Source organism: Rhagoletis zephyria, unplaced genomic scaffold (assembly GCF_001687245.7).
Source record: "Rhagoletis zephyria isolate East Lansing unplaced genomic scaffold, Rhagoletis_zephyria_1.1 Rzeph_scaffold_00290, whole genome shotgun sequence".
NCBI classification, from domain to species: Eukaryota; Metazoa; Arthropoda; class Insecta; order Diptera; family Tephritidae; genus Rhagoletis; species Rhagoletis zephyria.
In genome coordinates this window covers 168,129-195,379 of record NW_016157374.1, presented here as the reverse complement: position 1 = coordinate 195,379, position 27,251 = coordinate 168,129, and the positions used below count along the sequence as shown (strand labels likewise).

Below are 27,251 nucleotides of genomic sequence, written 5' to 3'. Positions count from 1 at the left end.
TAAACAATGAGGAGGTCCTACATATATAGAGGAAGTTTCAATACGCTTACGGCTGATAAACTAGCAAATGTTTCCCATAAGCGGGAAGGGGCTAGGCTTCTAATTGAAGTATTTACGGGCATTCACTAGTAAATAAATTTAGAATAAAGTACTTATGCTTTTATTTTTAAACGGGCTCTAGCAACAATACCCGAAAATTCGAGTGATGTTGAAAAGTGCGAATACAAGGTTTTCTATCGTTTGGCTTTTGATATCACAAATATGTACCGACAAGCGACCAATTGTTCAGCGAAAATCAACACATTCAAAAGCGCTCTTGCTGTCCGCATTGTTATTAAATATTCTTATAACCACTTGGATCCTGAATTACATTCATATAAACTCACCGTAAAATTTCCTTCCGCGTAAAAAATGTGCAATCCTTCAAAATCCATTCAATTTAAGCGCATTTATAGTAGACAGTTAATGAAATAAAATGTTTTGTTTAGAAACAGCACAACCAATTTAATACTACGAGTATTTCATAAAAATCCGCACCTGATAGTCGTCCAGTTGTTGTTCTGTGAATGTAGCGACTTTATTACCCATCTCCTTTTGTGCCTGCTGCTAACTCTTCAATTTCATGCAGAATTTACTATTCTGAAAAATTTAATTTTTTTTCTTTGCTATTTTTTGGCCTAATAACAAAATGCAAAATATAACTCACAACATGCTCCCAGATTAAAACTACTTGGTAACTTTCTACGCTGACTTCTACTGCCTTACTAAATAGCAAAAGTTCCTAAACATTTTTCTAAAGTCAGCATTTTTCCACATGCTATGACTCTTCCTATGCTAGTCGCTTGTTGTTTCTGTTCTAAAAGTTGTCCTGTCAGGGCACGGCAGCCACTTTCACACTTTGCATGGCATTTTATTTATGCTTTTTTGTGCTCAGCAGGCGCATGGAAATTAATTAAGGAGTGTCCTTCTACAACCACTCAGTTTTATGTAAGAGTTTTTCTGAGGCAAACCTTAATATGTACATACGTATGTATGTATGTTTGTATGTATGTTATTGTAGTGCACCCTACATACATTAGGCTTATTTGCATATGTGTATATGTGTGAAAACTGCGTATACACAGGGTATCCTAAACCACCCATCCGCCCCTTTAAAATGGTTGGAATTTTTTATTTTTTTTAACGCAGAAATATGGCCTACCAAATCTTTTGGTGGTATTGCCGCCTTCCTGTTTCCACCGGAAATGGGAAAAAATATGAATTACCCTATCGAGGATGCATCTTCTATAGACCGGAAGTGGATTCAAGTTTCCGACCAAAGTTATGATTTTTATGCGCAGAATACGGTCAGTTTAACCCACCTTTGGGCGGAACCGGACGTCGGTACTACCAACAAAAGATAAGAGCATCCCCAATTTGGTAGGCCATATTTTTGCGTTTTTCAATCAAAAAAAAGTATTTCCCTCCATTTTATAGGAGGTAGACGGGTGGCCTAGGATGTTTTGTCCAGATCATCAGATCCCAAAGTTCGCTCGATTATCAAAAGTGACGTGTCAAATTAAAGGGCTTGCCAACTTTTAAAAAATGAAAGTCAAATTATTCATAAAACTAAATCAATTAGCACAATATGGGCTTCAATCGAAATGGGTTTGAAACCACATAAAGGGGTGTTGTCACCCGCTGAGTTGAAATATGTATTTTGATACATAGGCATAGACATTTGGACATAGAAAACTAAAAAGGTGCTTAGGTGGAAATTCACCACCCTGCTGGTTACATGTTGAAGGCAGCCGTCCGAGTAGGGAATTTCTAGCCGCGTTTTCTTTCCATGTTCGTTGTAGTGTTGGGCAGTAACAATACCAAAAGTACTCAGAACTCGCTCCTCAAAAGCATCGGCTGTACCCGATTTTTAAAAGTATCGGTACTGAGTGCTCAGAAAAGAATCCGAAAGTATTTAGTGCTCAAAAATACTCTGATCCAATCATCACTCTGACACAAGTACTCAGGATCTAAGTACTAAGTTTTAATGACATTTACCGGTATTTACAGCCTTATTCTGTATCACGAACGATAGGCAACACGAACGATTCGTCTGCAGAGGAATGCCTCAAAAATTAGTTCGGCGGCATTATTTTAGCCGGTTTAAATGCAACCGAGACCATTGCAACGTAGTGTATGAAAAGCAAGACGAAGGCGACCGATAGAGTTTAAAATCGCAATCAGAGAGGTTGTCGTCTGCAGACGAATCGTTCGTTTTGCCTATCGTTCGTGATACAGAATGAGTAGTAGATTGAACGTTTTTGAAGAGGGTTGCCATGTGTTTGAAAAATCGTACGTAATTAATTAATACACAATTTATATGAAATATTAGTACATGTATGCGTGCCAAACGAAAGAGTGTAACGAAATCGTAAGTTTGAATATTTATAATATTTTTGAAGTGTTTGAAGAGGTTTGCCACCTGTTTGAAAAAATTGAATTGAAATTGAACCCATTCAGCGTCGAAAAAAACTTTACGATAAGCTAAAAATCTAAAAGTTAGTATATAAGGAGAAGTCAACCCCTGAAAATGAAAAAAAATATATATATATACATTTTTTTTTTTTGGGAAAGCTTATCGTTCAAAAGTTAGAGCTTTCTGGATATATTTGACAGAGCACCTCAAATTTGTAAAAAATGTTAAAACCACTAATAAACAATTAAAAACTACTAAGTTAAATTCAGCTCTACTTCCATATGGTTTCAGTGAAATATAATTTATTTTAAAAAGTTGTTCTGGTTATCACATTTATATACTCTGAGTCTTATAACTACGGGTTTTTACCTGTGGGATAGTCACACTAGAAAAATAAACTATAACAACTAATTTTGTTACAACCAATTTCTAGAATGCTAACAAATAGAAAGCTTTCCAAAGAAAATTGGATAAATACAAAATGAAAAAGATGAAAGGGGAGTTATAATCAATCCATATCCGAAAATTAGATGTCAAATGAAAGAACTGGTCCTGTAGATGTACAATAAGGTATTATTTTTGAATTTAGAACTTTTTTAGCGGTACAGTGTGATTTTTCTGACCTCTCTTTACACAGAATCGGCTTGATCGATTTAAATATAACATTTTGAATACTTCTTTAGGTTTTTGAATAGGGTTACAACCTTTTCAAAAATTTTAGCTAAATTTAGGCGTTTTAGCGCCATGCGGGTTCACTAGTCTATTATTAATATAAGACAAGGTATCTTTTTGAACTTAAAAACATTTCTTAGCGTAAAACTACTCCCTTTATCTTAAAAAGGATAGCTAAATAACAAAAAATTTATACCAATACAGTATATTATTTAATTTATTTTAATTACTTATTCAAGCTACATGTTGTGTATTATAAAATGATGCATGCAAATGGCAACAAGCCGTATTTATTTACACCCAAATATCGATATTTGGAAATAAAAGGTGGGATTAGGGATAAAAGAGAGAACCGTGTTAAAATACGACAGGACTTACTCGCTCCTATAAAATTTTGGCAACCTCACATACGAGGTTTTGCATCACTTGAAACGCGGTTCTTTACTTTAACGACGATATGTGTACATATGTACCAAGTACATATATGAGCAAATACTCTATATATGTAAATATACAATCATACATTCATGTATAAACAAGTAAATCGTTAATAAATGCATATTTACATTTTCGCGCGGTTAACTTTTTCTGTATTTCCGTTTTTCGATCTTCAACAAATAGTCACCCAAGTGATGAGTGTCTCTCTTGGCCACCGTCTGCACATCGTGATCAACATGAACCACCATCCATAAATACGTTGAGCGCCTGACTGGTCTGCTTAATATATTTACACAAGTGACTATCAGGCTTCGGATCCAAGTCGACCAGTGTTACTTTGGTGAGAAAAGTTTTGCCGTAGCGTGGCATTACTACGCAATGCTTCGATAGCGGCGACTTCGTTAAGTTTCTGAAAAGAAATTAAAAAAAAAAACATAAAAAAAAATATTAAAAATGCCATTAATTACGCACGGTGCGGCAGCTGTATGCGATTATCAGTCCACTTACGATGGTTGCGAATGTGGTGGTGGCACTTGATTGCAAAGTGAAATTTCCTGAAAAGCCAGCATAATAGAGCAGTCCAACGCAGTGGCGCCCAGTAGATATGCTTCCGTTGGATTTAACTCAACTGCTGCCACCGGCTGGTTGCGTGAACGTTGCAGCAAAGATTTTAAGGCGTTGTATGATTTTTCCGACTTATTCGCATAGCCGGCAGCATGCAGATCGGTCATATGGCGCTGCAGCAGAACGAAAGACAGATTGAATGAGAAATGCGATAAAAATGTCACTTGAATGCAAAAGGAAATATTGACGACACTGTGAAATGTAAATTAAACAAAAGTTGACAGTTGCCAGTAGGCAAACGGCAAACGGCAGTCGGCCACTGCAGCCAAGAGCAGAAGCTGACAAGCCAACCAAACAAACGCTGGCCGAAAGCACAAAATAAGCCCAATACATGCAATTACTCGCAATGAATACACATTTTGACGTATGTGGCAGGCAGCGTTTTTTCTCTTATTTTTTTTTTTATTTTTTGGTTGTGGTGGCCTCAAAGTCGTGGCAACTTTTCATTTCCCATTACCTTGGCCAGCATCCAAGTGGAAATTACTTGCTGCATACTTTTCGACCAGCGACCAACCACTTGAGTGGCAGTTTTCCTATTTTACATGCAAGCACACACAAAAAAAAATAAAATAAAAATATAAGCAAACTTTAGGGGTATCACTTTTTATGGAGCTTTCATTTTTATTCATATGAATGCTAGGAGAGGTCATACAGTTCGTTGAAGCAATAGGATAGAGCGGCCTTTTTACATATCTAGCACTCTTGACGACTTAATACCTCTTAACAACATTTATATATCGCCGAATAAACGAGTGAATAAAGGAGCTACTATTTCAAACCCTCTACGCGAGCTGCCTAGGAACAGGCTATCATCCAAAACGTTCGTACCGAAGGCAGAAGAAGTCTTACATGTGGCTCTTAAGGATTTCAGACCAATTAGTTCCTGCTAGTTACTTTTAAAGACGCCTGAGAGACTGCTTGAGAGCCAACCAAAAACGGTATCCCCAAGAAATGTTTGTACTCAAGAGCATCTCAATAGCAATTGCTAAGAGATTAATACGTACTGATTCTCACAGGGGGACTACATTGCTGATTCCTTCCTAGCTATCGAGGACGCTGGGGTCGAGCTTGTAGGCGAGGAAGCGCTTTCATCCAGAGCCGAACATAGAGAAATGGACGAAGAAGGTGTCAGCAGACTTACAAGGTTTGTAAGCGCTATGGACTTTCGCCGATAGGGCTTTATAGGCTCTATCAATTTTCATATTATTTTTCATGACCCATGGTGATATGGACGATCTTGTCCGTATTAATTTCTAAAACCATTTGAACGTCGATTCGACCCATAATTGAAATCGATCATTTTCGATTTGGTTGAATTTTGGCCAGAACTTTTCTTTATCATATGGACAAAGGAATAAAAAAAATTGTTTTTCGCAAGTTATGCAGATTTCTAAATTTCACAATTTCCAGGATTTGCAAGTTTATTTTTTGAATATCTCAAAAACTATTATAGTTACAACAATGCTTCTCGTCTCGTTTAAAAGGTGATACCGCTATAAAGGAAAAAAATGTATTTAAAATAATTCGAAAATAAAAAAATTTACAAAATTTTTAATTAAAAATATCGGCAAAATAAAAACTTATAAAATCTTTTTTTTTTATGAAATACCTTCAACTGATCATAAAAGATCCTGAAATTTTAAAAGTTTTTTTTAATATTCATTTTTGAACTTGGGAAACATTTTTTTTTTTAACTCCAAGTAAAGTTATGTTAAAAAAATTTTGTTTTATCTAAATTTATTTTTAGTTTGGAGTTTACGAAAATATTTTTTTGTTTTTTTTTAATTTAAAAATTCATATATAGTATTTAGCAAATCTTCTTCTTCTTCTTTTTTGGCGCTGTAACCGCCTAAGCGATTTTGGCCGAGTTCAGCAAAGCACGCCAGTCGTTTCTCCTCTGTGCCAACTGACGCCAATTGGAAACGCCAAGTGAAGCCAAGTCCTTCTCCACCTGATCTTTCCATCGCAGTGGGGGCCTCCCTCTTCCTCTGCTACCACCAGCGGGTTCCGAGTTGAATACTTTCAGAGCTGGAGCGTCGGTGTCCATTCGAACGACATGACCAAGCCAGCGGAGCCGCTGTATTTTAATTCGCTGCACTATGTCCATATCGTTGTAAAGCTCATACAGCTCATCGTTCCATCGTCTGCGGTACTCGCCGTCGCCAACGCGTAAAGGCCCGTAAATCTTCCGCAAAATCTTTCTCTCAAACACTCCAAGAGCCGCCTCATCGGATGTTGTCATTGTCCATGCTTCTGCGCCATATACCAGCACGGGCATGATGAGTGACTTATAGAGCGTGGTTTTCGTACGTCGAGAGAGGACTTTACTCCTGAATTGCCTACTCAGTCCAAAGTAGCACTTGTTGGCAAGAGTGATTCTACGTTGGATTTCAATGCTGACATTATTATTATTATTTAGCAAATACACTCTTGAAATTTTCAGGATCTTTTAAGATCAGTGGGAGGTATTTTATTAACTGAGCCAAAAATGTGTATACGATTTGTTAAATTTACAGATTCTGTTATTCGATTTTTTAATTTATTTTTTACATAGCCCCAAATATAGCCAGAACGACTTTGGTAACTACGTATAATTGTTTTTGAGATATTCAAAGAATAAACTTGCAAAATCTGGAAAATTTTCAACTTTGAAAAAAAAATGTTTGTTTCTTTGACAGAACTTTGTTATATGATAAAAGAAACGTCGAAATTTTGCGATAAAAAAAGTATTCTTTCTACTCTTGTAGTGACCTCAACTTTTGTTTAAATATTTAAATTTTCTTAGATGTCTTGATTTTGTAGGTAGAATAAAATAAATGGATGCCCTTTAGAAAATTTAGATGTTGATATTTTTAAGGACCACCCCTATGTGCATATAGTATGTAGATATGTATATTTGATTCTTTATTCTGCAACATTTGTCGCGTTTATTATTGTTCTTCATTATTTAAGCTGCCATTTTTTTATCTTATTTTCTTTTGCTTTTATTTGGTTTTACTACGCTTTGTCTTGATTTGTTCCATGGTTGGCTTGAAAAATCACCAGCTCGTTGAATGTAAATCCCACATTGGTGCACCATATTGTTCTTTCTTATTTCAAGCAGCATTTATGCAAACACACACACACTCTCATATGTGTAAATAGACATTACACTAAATACAACACTCAAACTGCATATTTCCTCACCTTGGCCAACAATTGTAGATGCAAAACTTTTTGCAGGACACAATTTTTCGGTAAGCACAGTGTTTCCACTTCGGTGATTTGTGCTTGCGAAGTTGTCTCCAGTGCCGCTGTCCTTGCCATCATCGTCGTCGTCGTCGCCTTCGTCGGTAAACCTTTCGCAGTCAAGCGTGCTGCCCTTGCTGCCACTGTGTAGGTGTCTTCTTCTACTATAAGCTGTGTTGGCATTACCTTACTTCCTTCCATTTCATATTCTTCCTCGCTCTCTGCCTCTGTTTGTGCTACGCTTTTCTGAGTCGCATTTAAGTGTGGCTGACCAGTGACAGCTTTGGCTATTCCACCCACGTCAACGACGTCGTCATCGCTTACGCCACTGCTGCTGCTGCTGCTTCTTCTGTTGCTGGTCTCGTCGTCTATGTTGTTGTTGTTGTTCGTGTAGTCCCTTAACAGGCACGCCACTACTAAATCCTTTAAAAGCTCTATTTGGCCGCTGTTGCACATTTTTCGGCATTTTTCACATTTCATTGTCGGTTTTTATTGTTTTTTTTTTTGTGGTAAATATTGTAGCGTTGCAGTTTTCATTGCAATGTCATGTTATGTTATGGATGTGCCACGTTGACGAAGAGCACACACAGGTTCAGCGCAAAAGAGGTGTTGGCATTCCATCGAGGGAAATGGCGGATGGCGCAAAGTAGCGTGCGCGGGTTGGATTGGTGTAGCGGAAGTGTACAAAAGCGAAAATATTTTAAAATATTTATTTACAGTAGAGACGAAAAATGGTTGAATAAATAAATTAATTGTTTAGCTTGTGTTATTTATTGAATCTTTTTCTAGCACAGAGTTGAGAGCGTAAAAATGGAGAAAATGAAAATCCCCAAAGTGTTCCAGCGAACGTGCAGCAGTCGGTCCATTGTGGCCGCACTCAACTGCAAATGTAATTGTGCAACCGTGACTGTTTGTTACATTTATTTTCATTTTAGATGCGAGGCGCATATGTAGGTGGCGTTTAAAGAATGAATGGGTAAAATTGTTTGGACAACATGCTTTCATGTAGCACATTTTACAAATTGTTAACAACGTGATTCTAAGTGGTTTGCACATAAATCGCGTGGGAAATATCTTAAATAAAGCGCTTGTTCCATCAAATGTCTAACTAGACAATTTTGCTTCTTGTTAAGAAAAAAGTTGTCCACCAAAGCTTAACTAACGGTAGGCTTAGGGTCTCAGACCAATATGTCTAACGTCTTTCGTACTTAACCCTCTGCTACTGACGTGACCGAAGTCTCTCTATTATTTAGTCTCTCAAACACCAATTTTCTAGATCACAATATATATATTAGATATTTATTAATAAACTTTTTTTTCGATTGAAACTGGTAATTCTATCAATATTTAAAATACTAAATTAATGAAATAGTCATATAAATAAACTATATGTCGAAAAATATATCACCAAAAATGTCGAACCTATTGCAGCGAAACCCAAATTTAAGGGTACAGAACTGGAGCTCTCACAAAGTAACCCAGAGGTCAGCAGTTGTCAGTGCAACGCGTGCAATGAGATCCTGCTCAGCGGAGATTCCGAAATTTCTTCTCGACTTACTACCTACAGATATTTTTATTGAAATTTCAACGCAAGCAGAATACGAACTCCAGATTACTAGAAGGAAAGGCCACTTAAGCTTAGTGCCATCTTAAGTTGCATGCCACCTGAGGTAAAGACGCTTTCTAATGACAACATAATACCAAGAACCTAAACTCACCACAAATCCCGCTCAAGATTTCTAAGCTGAACTGATTGGACTAAGGGAGTGCTTAGAGGACATAACTGTCTTTACTGACCGATTAATGATTAAACGGCTGGTAGGTGGAGGTATTTTCAGGGAACAACTCAATTTGAGACTATCCTTTCGCCCACCGAACCACGCAAGCCGCTTGCGGCAAGCGTACTCCAGGGGGGAAAGTTTGCGATCACCACACTGTGGAAAATGAACTTTTTTTGTGACAAAATCGAATATCTCGTAAACTATAACAAATACCTTAACCTTTAAAACGACTTTCAAATATAGGAGTTTTAAATGTTTTCCCGCTTTTTTGACCTTAAAATAGATGCGACGTACTTTTTAAAAAGCTTTAAACATATGTATAATATTTTTGCTGTTCTTGCATCAAGGAATCGATGGTCGCAAGAACCGAAAAACAGATTAAACAATTTTTTTTTAACAAAAAAGAAAAAAATATAAAATTACTTATGAAGCTCTCATTGAATAAAAATTAGTTATTTTGGCACGCGGTGGCAACAGAATGAGGCTAATGTCAATGGTCTTGCAAATGGTATTCGCAGTGGCATTGATAATCTTTATTATGGCGTAATGAAGCTTTTATAGGTATGGAGTTACAATTGAGTGCCTGTGCTCATTCCTGATTTGTGCTAAGTAATGTGCGCGTCCCGTCTTCCCGATGCGATGCCAAAAAATATGAGTCTGTGCAGGTCTCGTAATCCTCATTTTCACCAGATCCCACCTTTGAATCGACGTATAGATTGTCATTCAAGTTTTTTAAAACCAGGCTCACAATTTTTCAACTTTTAAAGGACTAAAGTGGTGAACGGGAAATTATCTGAGTGTTCGATAGTCATAAGTACTCTTTCGTGATCAAACCTCGAAGCTAAGAACCTCTCCCCATTACTGTTAACTTCTGCATCTCGGCGCTTCCACCGTCACAGGGGGGAGTTTAAATGATCTCACAGGTTTTCGACTGCTCGATATTCGTGCCCAGTATTGGCACTGAGTTCTTGCGTTTAAAAAAACAACTATCGGGCATGTGCTATAAATCGTACGATTTAAAATCGGTGCGATATACGGGACATCTTTTATCTTTCTTGCTTCTCTAATGCATATAGCTTTACTCTTTCCCATACAAAATCAACGGCGCCCCTTTTCACGATCTAGACGAGGAGGTCAAGCTGAAACAAGGCAACCATGTCGACGTCAACCAATGCGGACGGTTAATAACCTGACATTTTTAGTGGTTACATTTAACAGCTTTCTTGCTTAATTAGGTATGCTCGACTGGTACCGGACAGGACGTGCCCAACGGTCATCAGCCGAAAGCTCAGCCAACTTGTGGGCACATTAGAAAGCGATTATATTAACTCATGGACGAGATCTGCATACACATGGTTAGGTTAGGTTAGCCACCCTAGTCTAAGTCAGGAGCCAATTGTTATTCCACACGGATCCCAAGACCTGTACTCCTTGCACACTAATTCGTGGAGTTTGCGAAACGTTAGCAACTTCCGTATTCGAAACTTTGCAGTTGCGCTTAGATCATCTAATAATCCTATACCCAGGATTTTTCTCTATTTTCCTGCATAGCGGAAGGCAATCGCAGAGGAAGTGTCTGATTGATTCAGCCCCTTCATCTTCTTAGCAGCTGCAGTAGTCATTGTGACTGAGTCCGAGAAGACATCGTCGCTACCATGTCAAACTATCGAATGTGAAAATGGGTACTTTTCAGGAGAGCAAAAAAGCTGTTGTCATTAGGAAAAAGTGTGGCATTCGACACTTTGTTAAAGCCAAAATGAAAAAAGCATTTTTGCATATTCGATAGTTTCACATGGTAGCGACGATATGACCTGTGAGCCAGCCAATGACCAATGACATATCACCTCTGTTGAGTTAGAATTTCTCTTGGTTTCCTTATCCTATTACAGGTTTCCCGTCCATATGTTGCCCGCTTCTCCAAAGAAATATTTCTTTAATAATAGCTTGCAGAAAGCGAATTTCATAGTATACCCTTCCAGACTGGTGAAAATAGAATGGAAGTACCCCGTCTTAAAAGCTCGCCGGCCGTCTCATTTCCTGGTCTATCACAGTGTACCGGTATTCATGTCAGGTGCAAAGCAAACTGTTATGCCACGTGATCTGCGGCAGTTGGCAACTGTTTCCGAATTTATAGTGACAGAGTTAAGGGCCGCCTGGCTGCCTGAGTAGATATCGTCACTAGGCACGAATAAAGACGCAAGTTCAAAAGATGACCGCGAAAAAAGACGCGTAAAAAACCTTCGACGAAGAAGGACGGTGAAAATTATTTTCATACTTGGACATGTATAAAGTGTTTGTTCGCGTTTTTTTTTTTCGTCGTCAAAACACACGCGCGTCTTTATTCTTTTTTTTTATTTTAGTAGTCGCTGCAACAGTTAGTTTCAGGCTATCAAAAGCTTTTGTATGGTCGCGAATTCGACTTGAAAAACACTACAATGGTACGGTATACCCAATTATTCCGAGTCCACTCTGCGATCTAATTTGTGCCGTCCGCGTAATATTTCATAGCATATCTAGACATATATCGCGCACAATCACTGGACCCAACATATTGGAAACAGGCAATAATCGACGACCGTGAATGTCGTCATCGGATTCCAATCAATGCGTATCGTAGATGAAGGCATCAACTGGCCCCAAAGAGCCGGGTACGTTTTGTGCAACTACGACCTCGTTACTGTAGCAGGTCCCGCACACAGCGCACCTACCAATAGCGAGCCGCTTGCTCCAAGACGGACGCCGGTTGCTGCGGCACTTACTGGCGAACAAACGCCTAAGACTTCAGTGAGCCCTTAAACCGAACCGAGTGGCCGCACCGAAGATACCTCTCTCTCTCTCTCTCTGCCGTGATCCAAGGCTCCAGTCGGATTGGATACCGCATCTAGCACGGGAGTGCGCGAATGAGGACGCAAGAGTCGGGATTAAGTATAGCCGTCCAACTGCATACTCAGAAGAACGGTTGTACCCCATTGCAGGTTAGGCTCGTATTTATCCAGTATCGATCCCGACATACCCATACGTTTTCACAGGCCTAGTTAAACCTACTTACGCTGACACTAATATCAGTCACCTGCGAAAGATACGTTTTCAGCACTCAACGCGCTTTACTATAGCAGTAAACGTCTAATAAAGGTGCTATAAAACCATTACTTACAACAGAAATTAAATTTTTCAATATTTAAATTAGCCCAGAAAACCTACTAAGCATAAAAGGCACCTATTTAAATTTACTTTATTACTGAAAGTATACCGCATCGTAATATTAAAGTTGAGAGCGCTATGACTACTTTACACGCATACTTACCTGGGAAAATAGTTTTCAACAAAATCCTCATATAATTGGTGTTCACTGTCGTATATGGAAATTCCGTTACGGAAGATTCTTAAATTATTTTGTGGGCATCGCAGGAGAGCATCTAAGGCTGCCAGCATTCTAGCGGGCACGCTGTGGATGATCACGATTCAAAAATAATTGATATCACTTACGTTCTTACCAAAAATTTAAATGAAAAGTGTTTTTGCAACAAACCAAAACTTTCGTTTTGGCAAAAGCTGCTACAACAAACAAAAAGAACTTCGTAACTTTGTATAACGCAAAACAGAAAAATTCTACAAAATATTCCAACAGATGCCACACAACTTACCCGGAAAATAGCATCATTGGGCAATAAGAAGTACGCCTGTTGATTTTACCAGCGCGCAGCTGCATGAAAATAAAAAAGGGGAAAATATACATATAAAATAATGGAAATAACAAAACGGAAATAAAATAGAGCCACAAGGGGCAACATAAAATCAACGTAAAAAGCGCAACACGTAAATATTACTTACATACATATACATATGTATGTATGTATGTATTTACTTTACATAAAAAAGATGCAAAAGCAAGCAAAGCATAAAAATATATTACGAAAAAGTAGCAAGTGAATAGCAAGTAGGACGAGGGAATCTGTTTGCGGTTCAACGACTGAATTTGCATAAGAAGTACGTTTCAGCAGTGGACCAGAAGCGCAAAATACCCGTGGCAGCGCAATAAAGCACAGCGCATTCAATGACAATTTTCGCTGCGGCAACGTGCTGCTGCATGCATGCACCAGGGGGGGGGGGGGCGAATGAGTGATGACAGCTCCAATGTTGCTCATACCACGTGGCGGCCAATGCTGTTGGGCAATTTCTCGAAATGAGCGACGGAAAACGGAATTGTTTGCCGGCAATGCTGTGGTGTGCCGGTTGTCTAGCGAAGTTGTATTATTTTACTTTGGGCGCTGACTTTATTTTCTTTCGCTTTTATGCATTTGCTTACTTGCTTGCCTGCTTGCTTGCCTGCTTGCTTGATGGCACCTCACACTTGCACCTACCTTCAGATATTGCATCGCACAGAAACGACACCTTGTAACGTGGCTGCTGTCTGCGTTTATAGCCTTGTTTTCTGCTGTTCCAGCTACTTTCTGGTCGTCTATTGTCGCTGCTGTTGCTGTCGCCGTGGCCATAGTATTTGTTCGCGTTGGCTTCTTCAGGTCAAATAAATTGTTAACGACATCAGTCGGCAGCAGCCAACCCTGCTTCGGTTTGATTTCAATGGCGTACGTAACGCCGATCAATTCCGCCTTCGATTGCATTTGTGTTTTTTTTTTTGTTAATTTTAAAATGTTTTCCATTTCGACATTGTTGTTTTTAATGTTTTCCATTTGTAGTTGGTGGCACATTTTGTTGTTGTTGTTTTTGTGAAAAGAAAAGAAAAAACAAACCACCACATTGTTAATTGCTCGGCATTGTGCAAGTAAAGCTGGCGGCAAGTGTACATTTGCAACAATAAAGCGAATGAAGAAAACAGCAAGCAAGGCAAAGGATAAATTTTACAATACATTTAAAAAGGAAAGATACGGATTTAAGGCTGCACAGTTCATGCGAGTTCAAATTAAAATTAAATGCATATTGTTCTTTCCATTGGCTGCACAAATTGGAGGAGTTAAAGAAATTAATTAATTGCATGGAAGAGGATAAATACGTGTGTAAAATATAAAACTGGGAACAATCATAAAACAATAACTGCCCTAGCTTAAACATATGTATGTATTTTACCATGNCCTGTGAATAAAAACACGCCTAATTTTATTATTTTAATTATCTACAATTTTATGAGACTACCAAGCCATATATATACCTATTCTGATAATCGGAACGCTGTTGAGAAGGCATACAATTTAGTACTTTTTCAACTAAAAGGCTTTTTTTTATTCCCGTTTATCTTGTACTTCCAAAATACAATATTGACCTAAGGTAGTTCGATTTCGAGCTGTCACAACGTACAACACCTTTCATTATTGCATCATGGTATTTTACAATCGAAAATCCAGTTTTACAATTGAGATTTTTTTGTTTGTCTTTGAAGTCTGATGTGATAAGGTAAGCATAAGGGCGAGTATTAGAATAAGTAAAAATATAAGTATCAGTGTAAGGATGAGGATAAGTTTAAGTATAGGTATAGATATAAGTTGGGTCCACTTGTCAAATAATGTTAAATTGACTACACAACGAAAAAATGAACATGATTTTTGTCAAACAGCGTAATTTTCGGGGTTTTCATTTTAGCGATTTGAAAATTTTGAACAGAAAGGGTATTTTATAAAGCATTTTTACATTATCATAGCTTACGGCTCATTCGCAGTTCATAAACAAATCAAGTAATTTTGCCACGTGAAATTTGTCAATAAATGAGATATTCGCGAATATTCAAACAGTTTCAAAAATTTGCTTTCATAATTTTAAATTTTTTAGTCAGATTTTTTAGAAAAGTTTTGGGCATGCATTTTTATAGCCAATTTAATTTCAGTATAATAAGGTGCAAGTTCGAAGTTGTGCATTTTCTTCGAGTACAAGTATTTTAGAACATATGTAAGTATTTTGTTTGGATGAAAATGCGAAACGTCTCCAACCAAAAGAAGTCACAAAAATCTACGCGAATTTTTAGGTACTTCTAACGTTCACTTTTTGTACTGAAATCGAATGAGCTATACGACTTCATACCCAAAAACTTTCTGTCAGCCTGGTACTACGCAGCCATGTTTTTAACCGGCGAAACTGTCCGCCTACGTCTGCTTTCTCCGCTATTTAAAGTCGAAATTTAAGATCATTCAAAAGGTATTCCAAGCAGAAATGCTTAACGGCTAGTTATAGGGAGAGTCGATGCTGAAATATTATTTGTCAAAGATCCGGTGGAAAAACTCGATGCACCACTAGTTTATTCCTTCTGTTTTCTTCATCACTAAAAATAACTTAAGGATATAAGAAAACGAATGCGGAAAACTGCGTTCGATACTTAAATGCTTTCGTCGGAGCTAAGTACCGAGATTTACTGAATTATATGTCCTCAAATTTCAGTGCCCTCGGAAGATCATTAGAAGGACTATGAAACTGGACAATAAAACTCTATACTCAACTTCGACAACAACTTATGGGTCTTTAGCACAATTTACCGCATTATTATTATTTTGTTAAGTTATTTATTTAATTTAAACTGAGAAAGCATCAAAATTTTGGAAACTGAAAATTCTACACAATTCGCAAGTGGGCACAGGTATTGTAGCGGAGCGTATGCTACCCTACAGGCTATTAGGGAATTAAAATTTGTATCACAATATAGCTAACAGACGAAAGAAGTTTAAAAGATTTTAGCCTGAAAATATTTTGAAGATGGTTGCCATCTATTTAAAAATATAAATTCATATTTTTAGTATGTTCAATGAATGCTTAAATAATGGGAATCATTTGAAATGCGTTTAAAAAAGCTTAACCTCTAAACTATGGAGGCTGACACCCGTTTAAAAAGTCCAATTAAAATTAATTCATAAGTCACTTGGAATATGTGTCCAACGTCATTTTTAAAAATATTTTGTTGTGTTACATTTAAATTTTTTAATATGTTAAATGAATACGCAAAAGATGGACATCATTTAAATGGTGTTGAAAAAGCTTCAGTTCTAAAGGTATGTATGAAGGAGGGCTGGCACCTGTTTAAAAAGTCAAATCAAAATTAATTCATAATTCACTTGGAATACATATTTATCAGAAAGTCAGCCGAAAGAGATTTAAGAATATTTTGGTTTGAAAATATTTTTGAAGAGTGGGTTGCCACCTATTTAAAAACTTAAATTCACGTTTGCCGTTTTAGCGCCAGGCCGGTACACTTATGTATTAACATTGCGCTTTGCATTTTTCCACAAAAATATATAACTTTTCTCTTGCTATTGCTAAGAACTGAGCATATTTCACGAATTCCATGTCATAAAGACCCAATAAAACTATTTTTGCTACATTGTTTTCTTTTTAGGAAATATTAATTTTCCCTTAAGCCTCAGCATAATAAAAATGCCAACTAATTCACCAGCACAACCAATAAAATTTTGAAAGTGCTCATAGCACCGAAAAATGCCTTTAAACCAGGTTAACGATCATATTTGCATTTTTTTTTTTTAATTTTTTTGTTTTATTGTGCGTTGTTGCCTACAATACATGCAATCCACTCTTTTCGCTTTTCTTTAAAATGAAAAACAAGTTCGATGATTTATTGCCGCTGTTGCATGACCACGTTGCACCAATAGCGCAATAAAGAAGCCGAAATTGGTGTTGTTCTATGCCCAGTCGAGCAAACAAAAAGAAATTGCGCAAAAGAAGTATGTATGTATTTATAACCAATGCCCACAGCGAGTGGATTTAGCACCTACATACACACACAATAGCAATTTGGTGAATTGTTTTTTTTTTTCTAGTGCAAATATGTAAACATACATTGGTATGTGTGAGATCAGTTTCGTGCAACAGCACACCTGAACACTATCATAATTCATCTAATGGCAGCGCTGCCAAACTCACCTGCAAATTGGAAACTAAAATATCGAATGCTATTGGCAAGCGTGTAGCATCTGGCAGCAACAAACCGAATTCCCCACAAAATTCTTTATCCTGGCGATGAGCTGCAAACGTAGTAGCGGCAATAACACCAGCAGCAATAGTTGAATAGCAGCAACGGCAGTTGAGTTGTGGGAGACAGGAGGCAGGTCGGGGCGGAAGTCGTCAAAAGCCGAAAACGCCGATAAAAGTAGCATAAAAACGAAAAATAAGAGATAGAAAAAAAGGGCAAATACAGTAAAAAAAAAAATGCAATAGATGAAAACGCTGAAATTTGTAGGAGCAAAATGAATTTCCGGAGGGAGGTGAGAAGCTAAAGTAATGGGTATTCCCTTAAATATTGCACAATATGGTTGCTTTGCTTTACTTTATGGTCACAGCAGCTAAACTGGCGGAGTACTTTTACTCGGCATAGTAGAAGCAACAGCAACATTTACAATGTACATACATATGTATATATGTACATACGTACAACAATGTTAACATTAATGAAATATTGCACTACAAGCATGTGTGTCACTCACTTACACCAGCCACCATTTACCCAAAGCACATGGCCATCATCTTACCTTCCTAACTTCTACGAGTGTGGCCATCTATCTCCATGCACCAGCCCCGGCATGCCGGCCGGCAACATGTAACACTTTGTGCCATCTGCTGCTTATCATTGTTCGGTTGGCGAGTACTAAAATGCTTAATAAGTCAGCTGGGAACGCTGTTACCACCCAAGGGACGCCTCCGTGCCCCACTCTCTATTTACCGCAAGCAATGTCTTTTGTAATTGAAACGAATGGAGGAGGCAACATTGTACAACTACTGAAATAATGCTACAATCATTCACACTGCGACTTTAGTGCATTCGACTAGCTTATGATCTAGACCAGCCACCAGCCGCCAGCCCCCTTCTATATGGTGTAGCGTAGTGCATAGAAGAATTTTATGATCGATTGCCTGCATTTGCTTGCAAGCGATGGAAGGTGGCAGAACGGAAGCAGTAGCCAAAATCCAATGAATGTCGAACGGCAACAAGCGGGGCGTGGCAAACGGAATACAATAAAAAGTGCAAATGCAGCAAAATTGAGGCTACTCACTGGCTGTGTGGTCCCTTTTCAGCTTGACGCTATACATATACATACATACATAACAATTTCGAGAAAATTGAAAAAAGAGTATTGCTTTGGAATGATGTTGCATAAAATTAAACAAATAGCAAATAAATGCAAAGCTGCTTGCCATTTGGGTTGAGAGAGTTGAAAACAGATAAGGAAATACTCGTAAAGACAACATTTTCATTGGGTTCCGAGTACTGTTTTGAAACTTACGGAACATTTTTGGAAAGTTGGTTGCACGTTTGTTTATTTCGTCCTCAGAAAGATCCACATAAAACAGTTTCAAACGATATTAAAAGACAACACTAGAATTTAAAAAGTTTTGGCAACAATATTTCCGATGGATGCGATCGATAGTAGATATTTGATTAGATTTATTTTTATCAACAAAGAGATAATAGAATCAATCGGGCAACAAATGTAGCTAGCAGTGCAATTCTGGCAACTATCTTTCACGCTCCACAGTTTTTCGAAAAACAAAAACCTTATTACATAAATTATAATAAAAATATGCTTCAGTTCAAAACTTTAAAATCTAAAAAATCTTAAAAATTTAAAGAAATTTAACAAAAAAAAAATATTTTTTTTTAGGTAATATAATCTAAAAGTTAAAAGGAAAGTAAATAAAAAAGAAAAAAATTTACTAATATAGATCGAAAAATTTACTAAGTTCTTTAAAATTAAATTAAATAAAAATATTTTTCCTTCTAAAGCCAAAAAATATAAAAAGTAAACAAAAGAGACAATTTCATATAAAAAGGGAAGAAAAAATATCCTTCTAAATATCAAATGAAACTTTAAAAAAGTCTCTAAAACTATAAAATCTAAAAATTAAAGAACATTAAATTAAAAACAATAAAAAATATTTTTCATTTTAAAGTAGTATAACCTAAAAAATAAAAAGGAAAGTAAATAAATAAATAAATAAATAAATAAATAAAAATTAATCAACATTAATAAAACTAACAGCACATTTCACGAGCAATTTAAATGGAAAATTATTTTTTTATTTTCTGTCAATTCCCATATAAAATTCAAAAAATTAAAATAATTTTTAACTTAAATTGCTTTCTTTAAAATTAAATTAAATAAAAAAATATTTTTCCTTTTAAAGCCATAAAATCTAAAAAGTAAAAAAAGAAAAAAGATTGAAATAAAAAAGCAGGAAAAAATATCCTTTTAGATATTAAAAAAAAAAAAATCTTTCTAAGACTATAAAATCTCTAAGTAAATTAAAAAGAGAAAATATTTTTTTTTAATTTAATAAAATTTAAAAAATATAGTATATGTATTTATATATTTTGTTTCCGAAAGCAATAACAACTAAAAATTTAAAGAAAATTTGAATAAAAAAGAAGAAATAAACAAATTTAAAAAAAAACTTCCGCAGCCTGAGGACTCGAATTTTGGGTATCTCAAATGTCACGAGAGTGCTTTGTTCACTTTTACGTTGCGAATTTTGGAGCACCCCGAGTAATGTGATATACCAGCGGTTTCTGTCAAAAGAGCTTTTCACTATGAAATTTGGCAAAGGAGCTTTTTTGTAAGACTTTCGTGCCGTAATAAACAAAGTCGTTCGAACTACTTATCTTTCCTAATTGAAATACATTGTCTTACAAAACACTTTCAACTTTCTTAGCCAGAATTGTCTTGTAAGCGTACTCTTTTAAGAGAGAAGCACTCCACAGGATGGTATGCATTAACCGCTGTTACTGGTAATAGTGCTGAACGCCGGAGCCGCAGACCCGTTCTTTTCAACCATTATCGAAATTCCCGAAAGAACCCTAGAACCAGACAAGATAGAACTTATTCTATCTACAAACACGATACAAATAATTCAATTCAAACTGTCGTTTCCTGACGGCGAAAAGTATCCTGGAGCCGTGCTGAACATCAAACTTAACTGGAAAAGCAACGTCGAAAATACATAGTAAGGGCTAAAAATTATTATGGGACCCATCCTGGTTTTGTGGCTTGGACTAAATAAGCAATATAATGTTTGAAAACTAAGATCTTGCCTGACATAACCACTAAAGCCATTCGCAATCTAGTGCCTATCGATTTTCAGCCGAAAAAAGTGACTATGACGTAGAGTAGGAGTTCGTGAAGCAAATGCATTTAGAAGGGACGACAGATTATACGGTAGCCAAGCTTCCTCCCAGACGAGAATCGTGGAGAACAGATCGTGTGGCCGATAAAGTGACTATTACTCTCTGGCTCTACACTAACAAACTCAATATGAACCGAGGTTTAGGCGCGAGAGTCTACTCTGAGGAACTCGATGGTTTTCCCTTATTTTTTTTATTGCGCTATTAGCAATAGAATCTCCGGTAACCAACTGGCTAAGAAATGCAAAATGGAATTGCGTTCAGGGTCTCGGTCGGTGATTGTCTGTCTTGTCAGGATTCCCGGATGTAGAAAGGAACTGACGTATTGGCGAAGGAAGAAGCCTCTTTGTATGAATCCGAAGCGATATCACTGATTTGGCCGCATGAAAGTATAAATAGAGAAATCCATCTGATTTTCCTTTGACTAACTAGAGACAGTGCTGAACCAGCCTAATGTGCATATACATATGTTCTGGATATAGTCGGTTTAATTTATTACCCTTTATCCACACATATATACATAAATATTTGTCAGAACTCATTTGCAGAATCTCCCCTTGCCACTTACCTGGCCGATCCGGACGAATCTGCTCGTTTATCCACCTTTTGTCTTCTTCCTTCGCTATTCGCACAATCTCTGTCTCGAATATATATTCATTGCCAAGCAGATTTCGTATTACCTCGATGTAAGCCACAAACTCCTCCATTGTCAAGTCTGCAATTGCGGTTACAATTTGAAATAAATTAGCCAACAATAAAATGACCAGCAATGAAATGAAACTATGCGCAGCAGCCAAAGTATTTATGTATGCATGTAGATAAGTTGGTGGGTAGCAAAATCTGGTACGAGAAATAGCTGCTGCCAATTGCGATACCAACCGAAGGCGAATGCAATGGAATTTTGTATAACAAATAAATGAAATAAACACGTTTCGGCAGAGATTCGTGCCAACTTTAACCAACAGAGCTGCCCATCAAAAATAAAAATAACAATATGCCGCCCATACAATCTACATACATACATATGTATGTATATGCCTTGCAAAAATGCGGATAGTGTTGATGGCGCTCTGTTGCCTGACTGCGGCTCGATATCGCCATCGCCAGGACACAACAGCGGCCGCCACATAATATCCTGCCACAAAAACTAACCTCTTGCATTTTGATTTACAGCCGAGTCGGAAGCACTTTTGACTACCTCCTGCCGTTTTTGTTCTTGCTTCTGTTGATGTTGCAATTGCCATTGTTCTGGAGTTTGTTGTGGTTGCCATTGTTGTCGTTGCTCTTGATGTTGCTGCCACTCTTCATCGACCACTTCCACATCCCGCCGCTGTTGTGTATTACCAATTTGAATTTGAATGTTGTTGTACTCGGTGCTCGGCAGCGCAGTTTTTGGCAGACGCAAAACTTTTTTAAATTGCGGCAATGCTAGCACCAAATTTGCATTACCCTCCGCGCGATAGATCAACTCGATTTGGCTCAATTCCACAAGTGCCGGCTGTTGTTGTTTTACCACTGATTTTGACTGCTCCGTTGTCATCTCCGTTTTCGTTTGCACCGCAATACCCAATAGTGCTTCTAATATTTCCGCACAACCCTGTGCTTGCTGGTGCTTTTGTTGTTGCGGCGCAGCTGTTGTTGTTGTGTGCTCTGTTGGTGTCGCTAGCCAGCCGGCAATTGCCATGCGAGAGTTGTCGTCCTGTTGCCGCTCTTCTTGCTGGCTGATGTCGGTTGTGGCAATGTTGTCGCTTGCCATCTTTTGGTGCTCTTCACTCTTTGCTCGACTTGAGGAGGTGCCCAGCTGAATTTCCGTTGATAAGTGCACGGATGAAGGAGTAGGGAGATGTCGGTTAGCTGCCACCGCAGTTGTATCACTTGTCAAAAAACAACTTGTCTGTGTGCAGATTGGAAAGTTTTAATTTCGTTCTTCTTGTTTTTTGGTTTCCTTTTTGCTAGTTTTCGTATTGCTTGTTAGATTCTGTTGTGTTAAGCGTCAGATTCATAGCCAGAGCTTATCTTGTAGATAAACAGATTAGGTGGACATGGTGTGCATTGCGCATTCGTCTAGGACGGCAAATTATGTAAAATGCTATGGCGATTGCATTCCACTGTGCAATGATGACTATTTATTAGTACGGCGAAGTTGTTAAGCAGCGCTATTTTGTGTCTAAAAAAACTATAAATATATACTTATGTACTGTAATCAGTGTTGCCAACTTTTGAGTTTCAAAAAGCACCAAAACTCGGAAAAAAGCGTTTTACCATACTAAAAACACAAACTTTTTTTAAATTAAAAGATACTTTTTTCATAACAGTTTGTATTTAACAAAAGTAAAAAATAAACAATATTTACAAGTATAAATCAATATACAAAACTTTTTCGCACATAATAAATAGTAGGAGGTCCGACAAAGGCACGCTCTTTACCCATCTGTTTAACGAATGAATTCTACTTTATCTGAAATTTAACGTGCTAGGAATTATTTCGCCAGTGGGTTGGCTGAAAAAATCCTGGCCAGGATATTTTTAATTAAATATACAAAAAATATTATATTTTTTTTAATTTTGCACTCATTTGTTTAATGAACAAATTACATACATATACATATACCAATCGAAAGTATAAAGCCTAGAGGCATAAATATTATAGGAGAAAAGACTAAAAGTCAATCAATAATTATTATATTAAGATAAAAATTTTTCGAGTCATCTATAATTATTGTTCAAGGACTTATAAAAGTCCTTTCATAATAATTATGTGTGAGAAAATTGTTTGAAGTCCTCGATAACTATTATTTTAAGAGTAATATAATGAAAGTCTTTTCATAATAATGATCAGCTAAGAGATAAATATTTTTAAGTCTTCAAAGACTTTTATTTTGGGACTTATATTATAAATTTTTTTTTTTAGTTTTAAAAGGCGGGGCTTATTCAGGACCATTTGCGGATTAGTTGGGAACCAGTTCGGGCCTAGTATGGGAGGAGTTCATCAATAGATCTACAATAACCGATGCATTTTACTCAGGTGGCAAAAAAACAAAATTTGTCGAACTGTGTAATCGATAAAATTATGTATAAACAATTAGAAAAAAAAATAAATAAATAATTTTAAATTTAGTGCTGCCATAGCTTTAAATATTTCAAATTATTTCATGTTTTAACTAAATATGAGAAATTTGAGATTAGAAAAAAAAACCTAAAAAAGGCACTAGGCACTAAGTCATTTCTTTTGGCGTTTTAATTTTCAAAAAGCACGAAATCAAGTTGGCAACTATGGTAAAAATAAACCAAATAAATAAAAAAATTACAAGCTAAGTATTTAACTAACACGTATGAGCTTAGTATATGTTTTTTTTTTTTAAGTTAGAAGAGAAATATTTTAGTACAATTAAGTGTGTATGTATTTTAAGTACTTAGAAAGGCAGAACGCGCCTATTTTAACAGTGCCAGGCTAGATCCGAAAACCGCATACACCAGCCCAGCTTGTAAAAACGACCTAAACAACACTGCCCACCTAACTACCCTATATAACCATGTGACACCACTGGTGCTCTGGACTTAACCATAGCTAACGGGATGTGATAAATTGGATTAGCTTGGCTCGCTAATTGAAGTCACTATTCACCAGCCTGATGACTTCATCACCTCCATAAATCGTGCATTTACGCATCTCTAAACTTATAACCACTCCAGCGGAGCTAGAAAGTTATAGGACGGTGAAATCCCTCTTCAACCCGACACCGCGTAAGGAGAGCGCAGGACGCAATCTTGTGGTGCATCCAGATAGGAGCAAAGCACGACGCATTATGGCACGTAGAGCACATCAACACCGCACCCGAGGCATACCGCCGTGCTTCACTAGTTGAGAAAACGGCTGCTGTTATCAACGCCAAAGGTTCTCAAGCGCTAGGCCCGGGCGCAAGACAGGAAACATATCGTCGACAGAACGGTCCACTTTGCTGTTAACTCACCAAAAGCTTTTTATACAGTCGACAATGCTACGATCTTTCTGAACTTCCAACGACTTTCCACCTTATCATGTGCGCACGCTACCAATCGGGTTGTTGTTGTAAGAGCATAAAATTGTCCCAAGGAATTTTCAGACAATCTGCTGTAGATATGAGTTATTCCTTACGTTTGCCAGACTACCGTGGGGAGTCGTCGATCGAATTCAGCGACGCTTGCAGGAAACCGCATAGGACTAAAAAGGGAATTGTTCCCGATACTTAATTGATCAATGAGTAATTGAATTTCATTTTCACTATCACTATATGGTTAGTGATAGTGCATTTCAAATTTCACTAGCACTACATAGTGATAGTGAAATAGAATATTAACTATCACTATCTGGTTAGCGGTAAAGGAACGAAAATTTCGCTACCACTGACTTGTTACACTGGTTTACAAATTTAGGACAATTTGGCGATCATTGATTTTAATACCCATCTCCTTGCAACATGTTTGTTCAAAAATGTATAGCCACTAATCATATAGTGGTAATGCATTTCAAATTTCACTACCAATTTTGTGGGAAAACGCCATGGCGGAATATACAGGTTAAGTAATAAAACAGCTTTCTCACTTTATTTTCTGAAATTCGGCTGTCTTATAGTCAAACTTTTAAGGTAATTTTTCACATAAGCTGTGGCAAAATCTTTATACGCGCTCTAATTGCTTCACCTGGTATAATTCCACGAAGGGCAAACGCAATCAAAGTTGTATTAACTACTTATGGGTTATTCCAGCGAAGACGACACCTCAGGTAAAGAAATAAATTACATAAATTGTGTTTAAATCTGTAAAAACAGTAAATCAGGTAGAATAATTCTTTACTAATTGATTTTTATCGATTTCTTTTTCACTATTTTCCCTATTTTATTGTTAAAAATGCATATATGTATAATATGCTGAAATATTTTTGCATCAAGTTTTCAAGGCATTCCTCATGTACTAAAGGTGACAATGCAAAGAATAATTATCAAAAAAGAAAGAAAAATTCATGAACTCTAAAATGGTGCTAAGTTATTAGAAAAATACATACATTTATGGTGAGAAATTATAATCGTTCAAAAAAATGTCACACCAGTCACAGCAAAATTCTTAAGTTTCCCATTTGTTGAATGAAGTAAGTCCCTTTATTAAAAATATAATAAATATTCACTTCAAACCAGCAATATTGCATTTTACTTCCGAACTATGTGTCCTCAAAGGTGACTCATCCCACCCGTCACCAAATGTTGTCCCACCCATAAGAAGCTAAAATAGGTTTTTTTTTGTATTTTAAAATATTATAATGCTGTTAAAGGATAAAATGGTACTTAACATTCTGCTATGAAAGAAATATTTCTAGTTCTTCTAAAATTGGGAAACGAATCCAACAAAGTTAAATTTCTGTGTAAATTATATAACTAAGTTTTATACATTGGCTGCATTTCTTTATTCATTCTGAACGTTTGGAATAAACTTTTTTGTTTATTTATTCTTTAGAACGTTCCTGATGATATGTTGACGTATATTTCAAACGCATTCTGTTTATTCCGGCTGTGAAATTGGATTATCCGGAATGTATGTATAAAGAAACGCAGCCATTATCAGTTTCGTAATAAACTGATATCTGACGTGAAGTGTTAACAGTTTGACACTTGTCAAATCAACAGTTAAAAAGAATTTACTAAAAGTTTGAGCATAAACGAGTTAAAATGTCCCACCCGTCACTTTGGAATGTCCCTTATCAACTTTATCAATTTCATCATGAAGTCCATAAGAACCAAAATTTTGAGTTACATCTATATACTATTCAACGTGCGATGTTTGGTTATCCTGTCGGTTAAATTAAATAATAATTTCATCTATGTACCTACACAAAATACGTTTCAAGCTTTGATGTTTTACAAACTGCATGTAGTAAAATAAACGCAGCATCGCTCTAAAGTAATTTAAAAAGTTCAAATTATGCAAGTGAATATTTTGAGCTTGGCAGTTGCATATGCGTTGTCAACTGTCGTTTAGTTGGCTCACTTATGGAATTAACTCTACACAGATTTTATACGGCTTGTATTTGTGAACTCCGTTTTGTTTAATTCAAAACAAAAGTTTTTAGTTTCTGCACACATTGCATATTTTACCCGTATTTTAACGCTGTTTATATGCTGCAGCAGACGTAGGACTGTTACTCAAGTTGCACTTGTTGTGCACTTCCAGCTTATTTGCAGATTTTTTATTGCGATATTTTAAAAGTTTTTATTTCAAATGAACAAAGGAAATCGTAAGCCGGTGGAGTTTGTTGTGTTTGCAACGGAATTGAAAAGTTTTGAAGCGCTTAACTTGATGTACACAACTGCCCCCCATAGGCTATGGCATTGACGCCTGATGCGCCCGCTGCATTGGCTAATGTGGTTTGTGAATTACTCAGCGGTTAGTTCGAGTTCAGTTCTCCTTCAACTACATGCTACATAGTTGAAGAGGAAAGGCAATGTACACTGGAGTAGTTGACTGAATGGGAGTACGAGGTTACATGGCGGTGGGGCGGAAGCTTCAAAATAGTATGCTTCTCGCTGCTACGAATGCAGCATAACTACTTATACTTGCAAATGATCTCAATAAATCATCCATACTTACTGCGCGTTATTTAATGCTTTTTAGCTCGAAGTATAATCAATATCTTTTGGTTTTTAGACTCGTAGCACACGATTGTAAACAATTATTTTGGCTTGCAACAAGTGCTACACCTTTTGTATTGATTTTTACACTCGCACTGTATCAGTAGATTATATTTCTGCAGTTAATTTATTTAATGCACTCACTTGTTAACTTGTATTCAACTAAAAATAGCTTTTAAACTCAATTCAAAGCTTGTTTTATTAAATTTACATTTCATATCTCAAATTTTGATGCGATTGATTTTTCATTCCAGCTGTTTCTTTTG

At 36.7% G+C, this 27,251-nt stretch overlaps 2 protein-coding genes across 3 annotated transcripts in view; both read right to left on the bottom strand.

Annotated features, from left to right (window-relative positions):
• The window catches only part of Cib2 (Calcium and integrin binding family member 2), a 21,142-nt gene extending 17,376 nt beyond the window's left edge, over nucleotides 1–3,766 (bottom strand). Inside the window, exons 1-3 of the mRNA XM_017610218.1 lie at nucleotides 3,694–3,766; nucleotides 538–639; nucleotides 387–421 (exon numbers count right to left, since the gene is read on the bottom strand). Coding sequence (XP_017465707.1) covers nucleotides 387–421; nucleotides 538–588 — 86 coding nt within the window. The 5' untranslated portion in view covers nucleotides 589–639; nucleotides 3,694–3,766. The remainder of the gene's footprint in view (nucleotides 1–386; nucleotides 422–537; nucleotides 640–3,693) is intronic.
• Ipk1 (Inositol phosphate kinase 1) lies at nucleotides 3,165–27,251 on the bottom strand. 2 transcript variants are annotated; one of them, XM_017610215.1, is made up of 10 exons: nucleotides 26,945–27,251; nucleotides 21,479–22,502; nucleotides 20,895–21,041; nucleotides 17,074–17,174; nucleotides 13,560–13,808; nucleotides 12,843–12,901; nucleotides 12,503–12,643; nucleotides 7,376–7,862; nucleotides 4,073–4,302; nucleotides 3,165–3,974 (listed from the first exon to the last, which is right to left on the bottom strand). In XM_017610215.1, the coding sequence occupies exons 2-10, from the start codon at nucleotides 22,080–22,082 to the stop codon at nucleotides 3,797–3,799; spliced, it is 2,196 nt and encodes a 731-aa protein (XP_017465704.1). In that variant the 5' UTR covers nucleotides 22,083–22,502; nucleotides 26,945–27,251; the 3' UTR covers nucleotides 3,165–3,796. The 2 variants fall into 2 exon arrangements, with proteins under 2 accessions (XP_017465704.1, XP_017465705.1); XM_017610216.1 differs by having other exon boundaries at nucleotides 21,479–22,493.

Coding starts and splice junctions, on each gene's coding strand:
- Ipk1 (XM_017610215.1), bottom strand. CDS start 22,082: ATGGCAAGCGACAACATTGCCACAACCGACATCAGCCAGCAAGAAGAG. Junction 21,042..21,478: donor TGTAAATCAAAATGCAAGAG/GTTAGTTTTTGT, acceptor CCGCAATTGCAG/ACTTGACAATGGAGGAGTTT. Junction 3,975..4,072: donor CCACCACATTCGCAACCATC/GTAAGTGGACTG, acceptor ATTTCTTTTCAG/AAACTTAACGAAGTCGCCGC.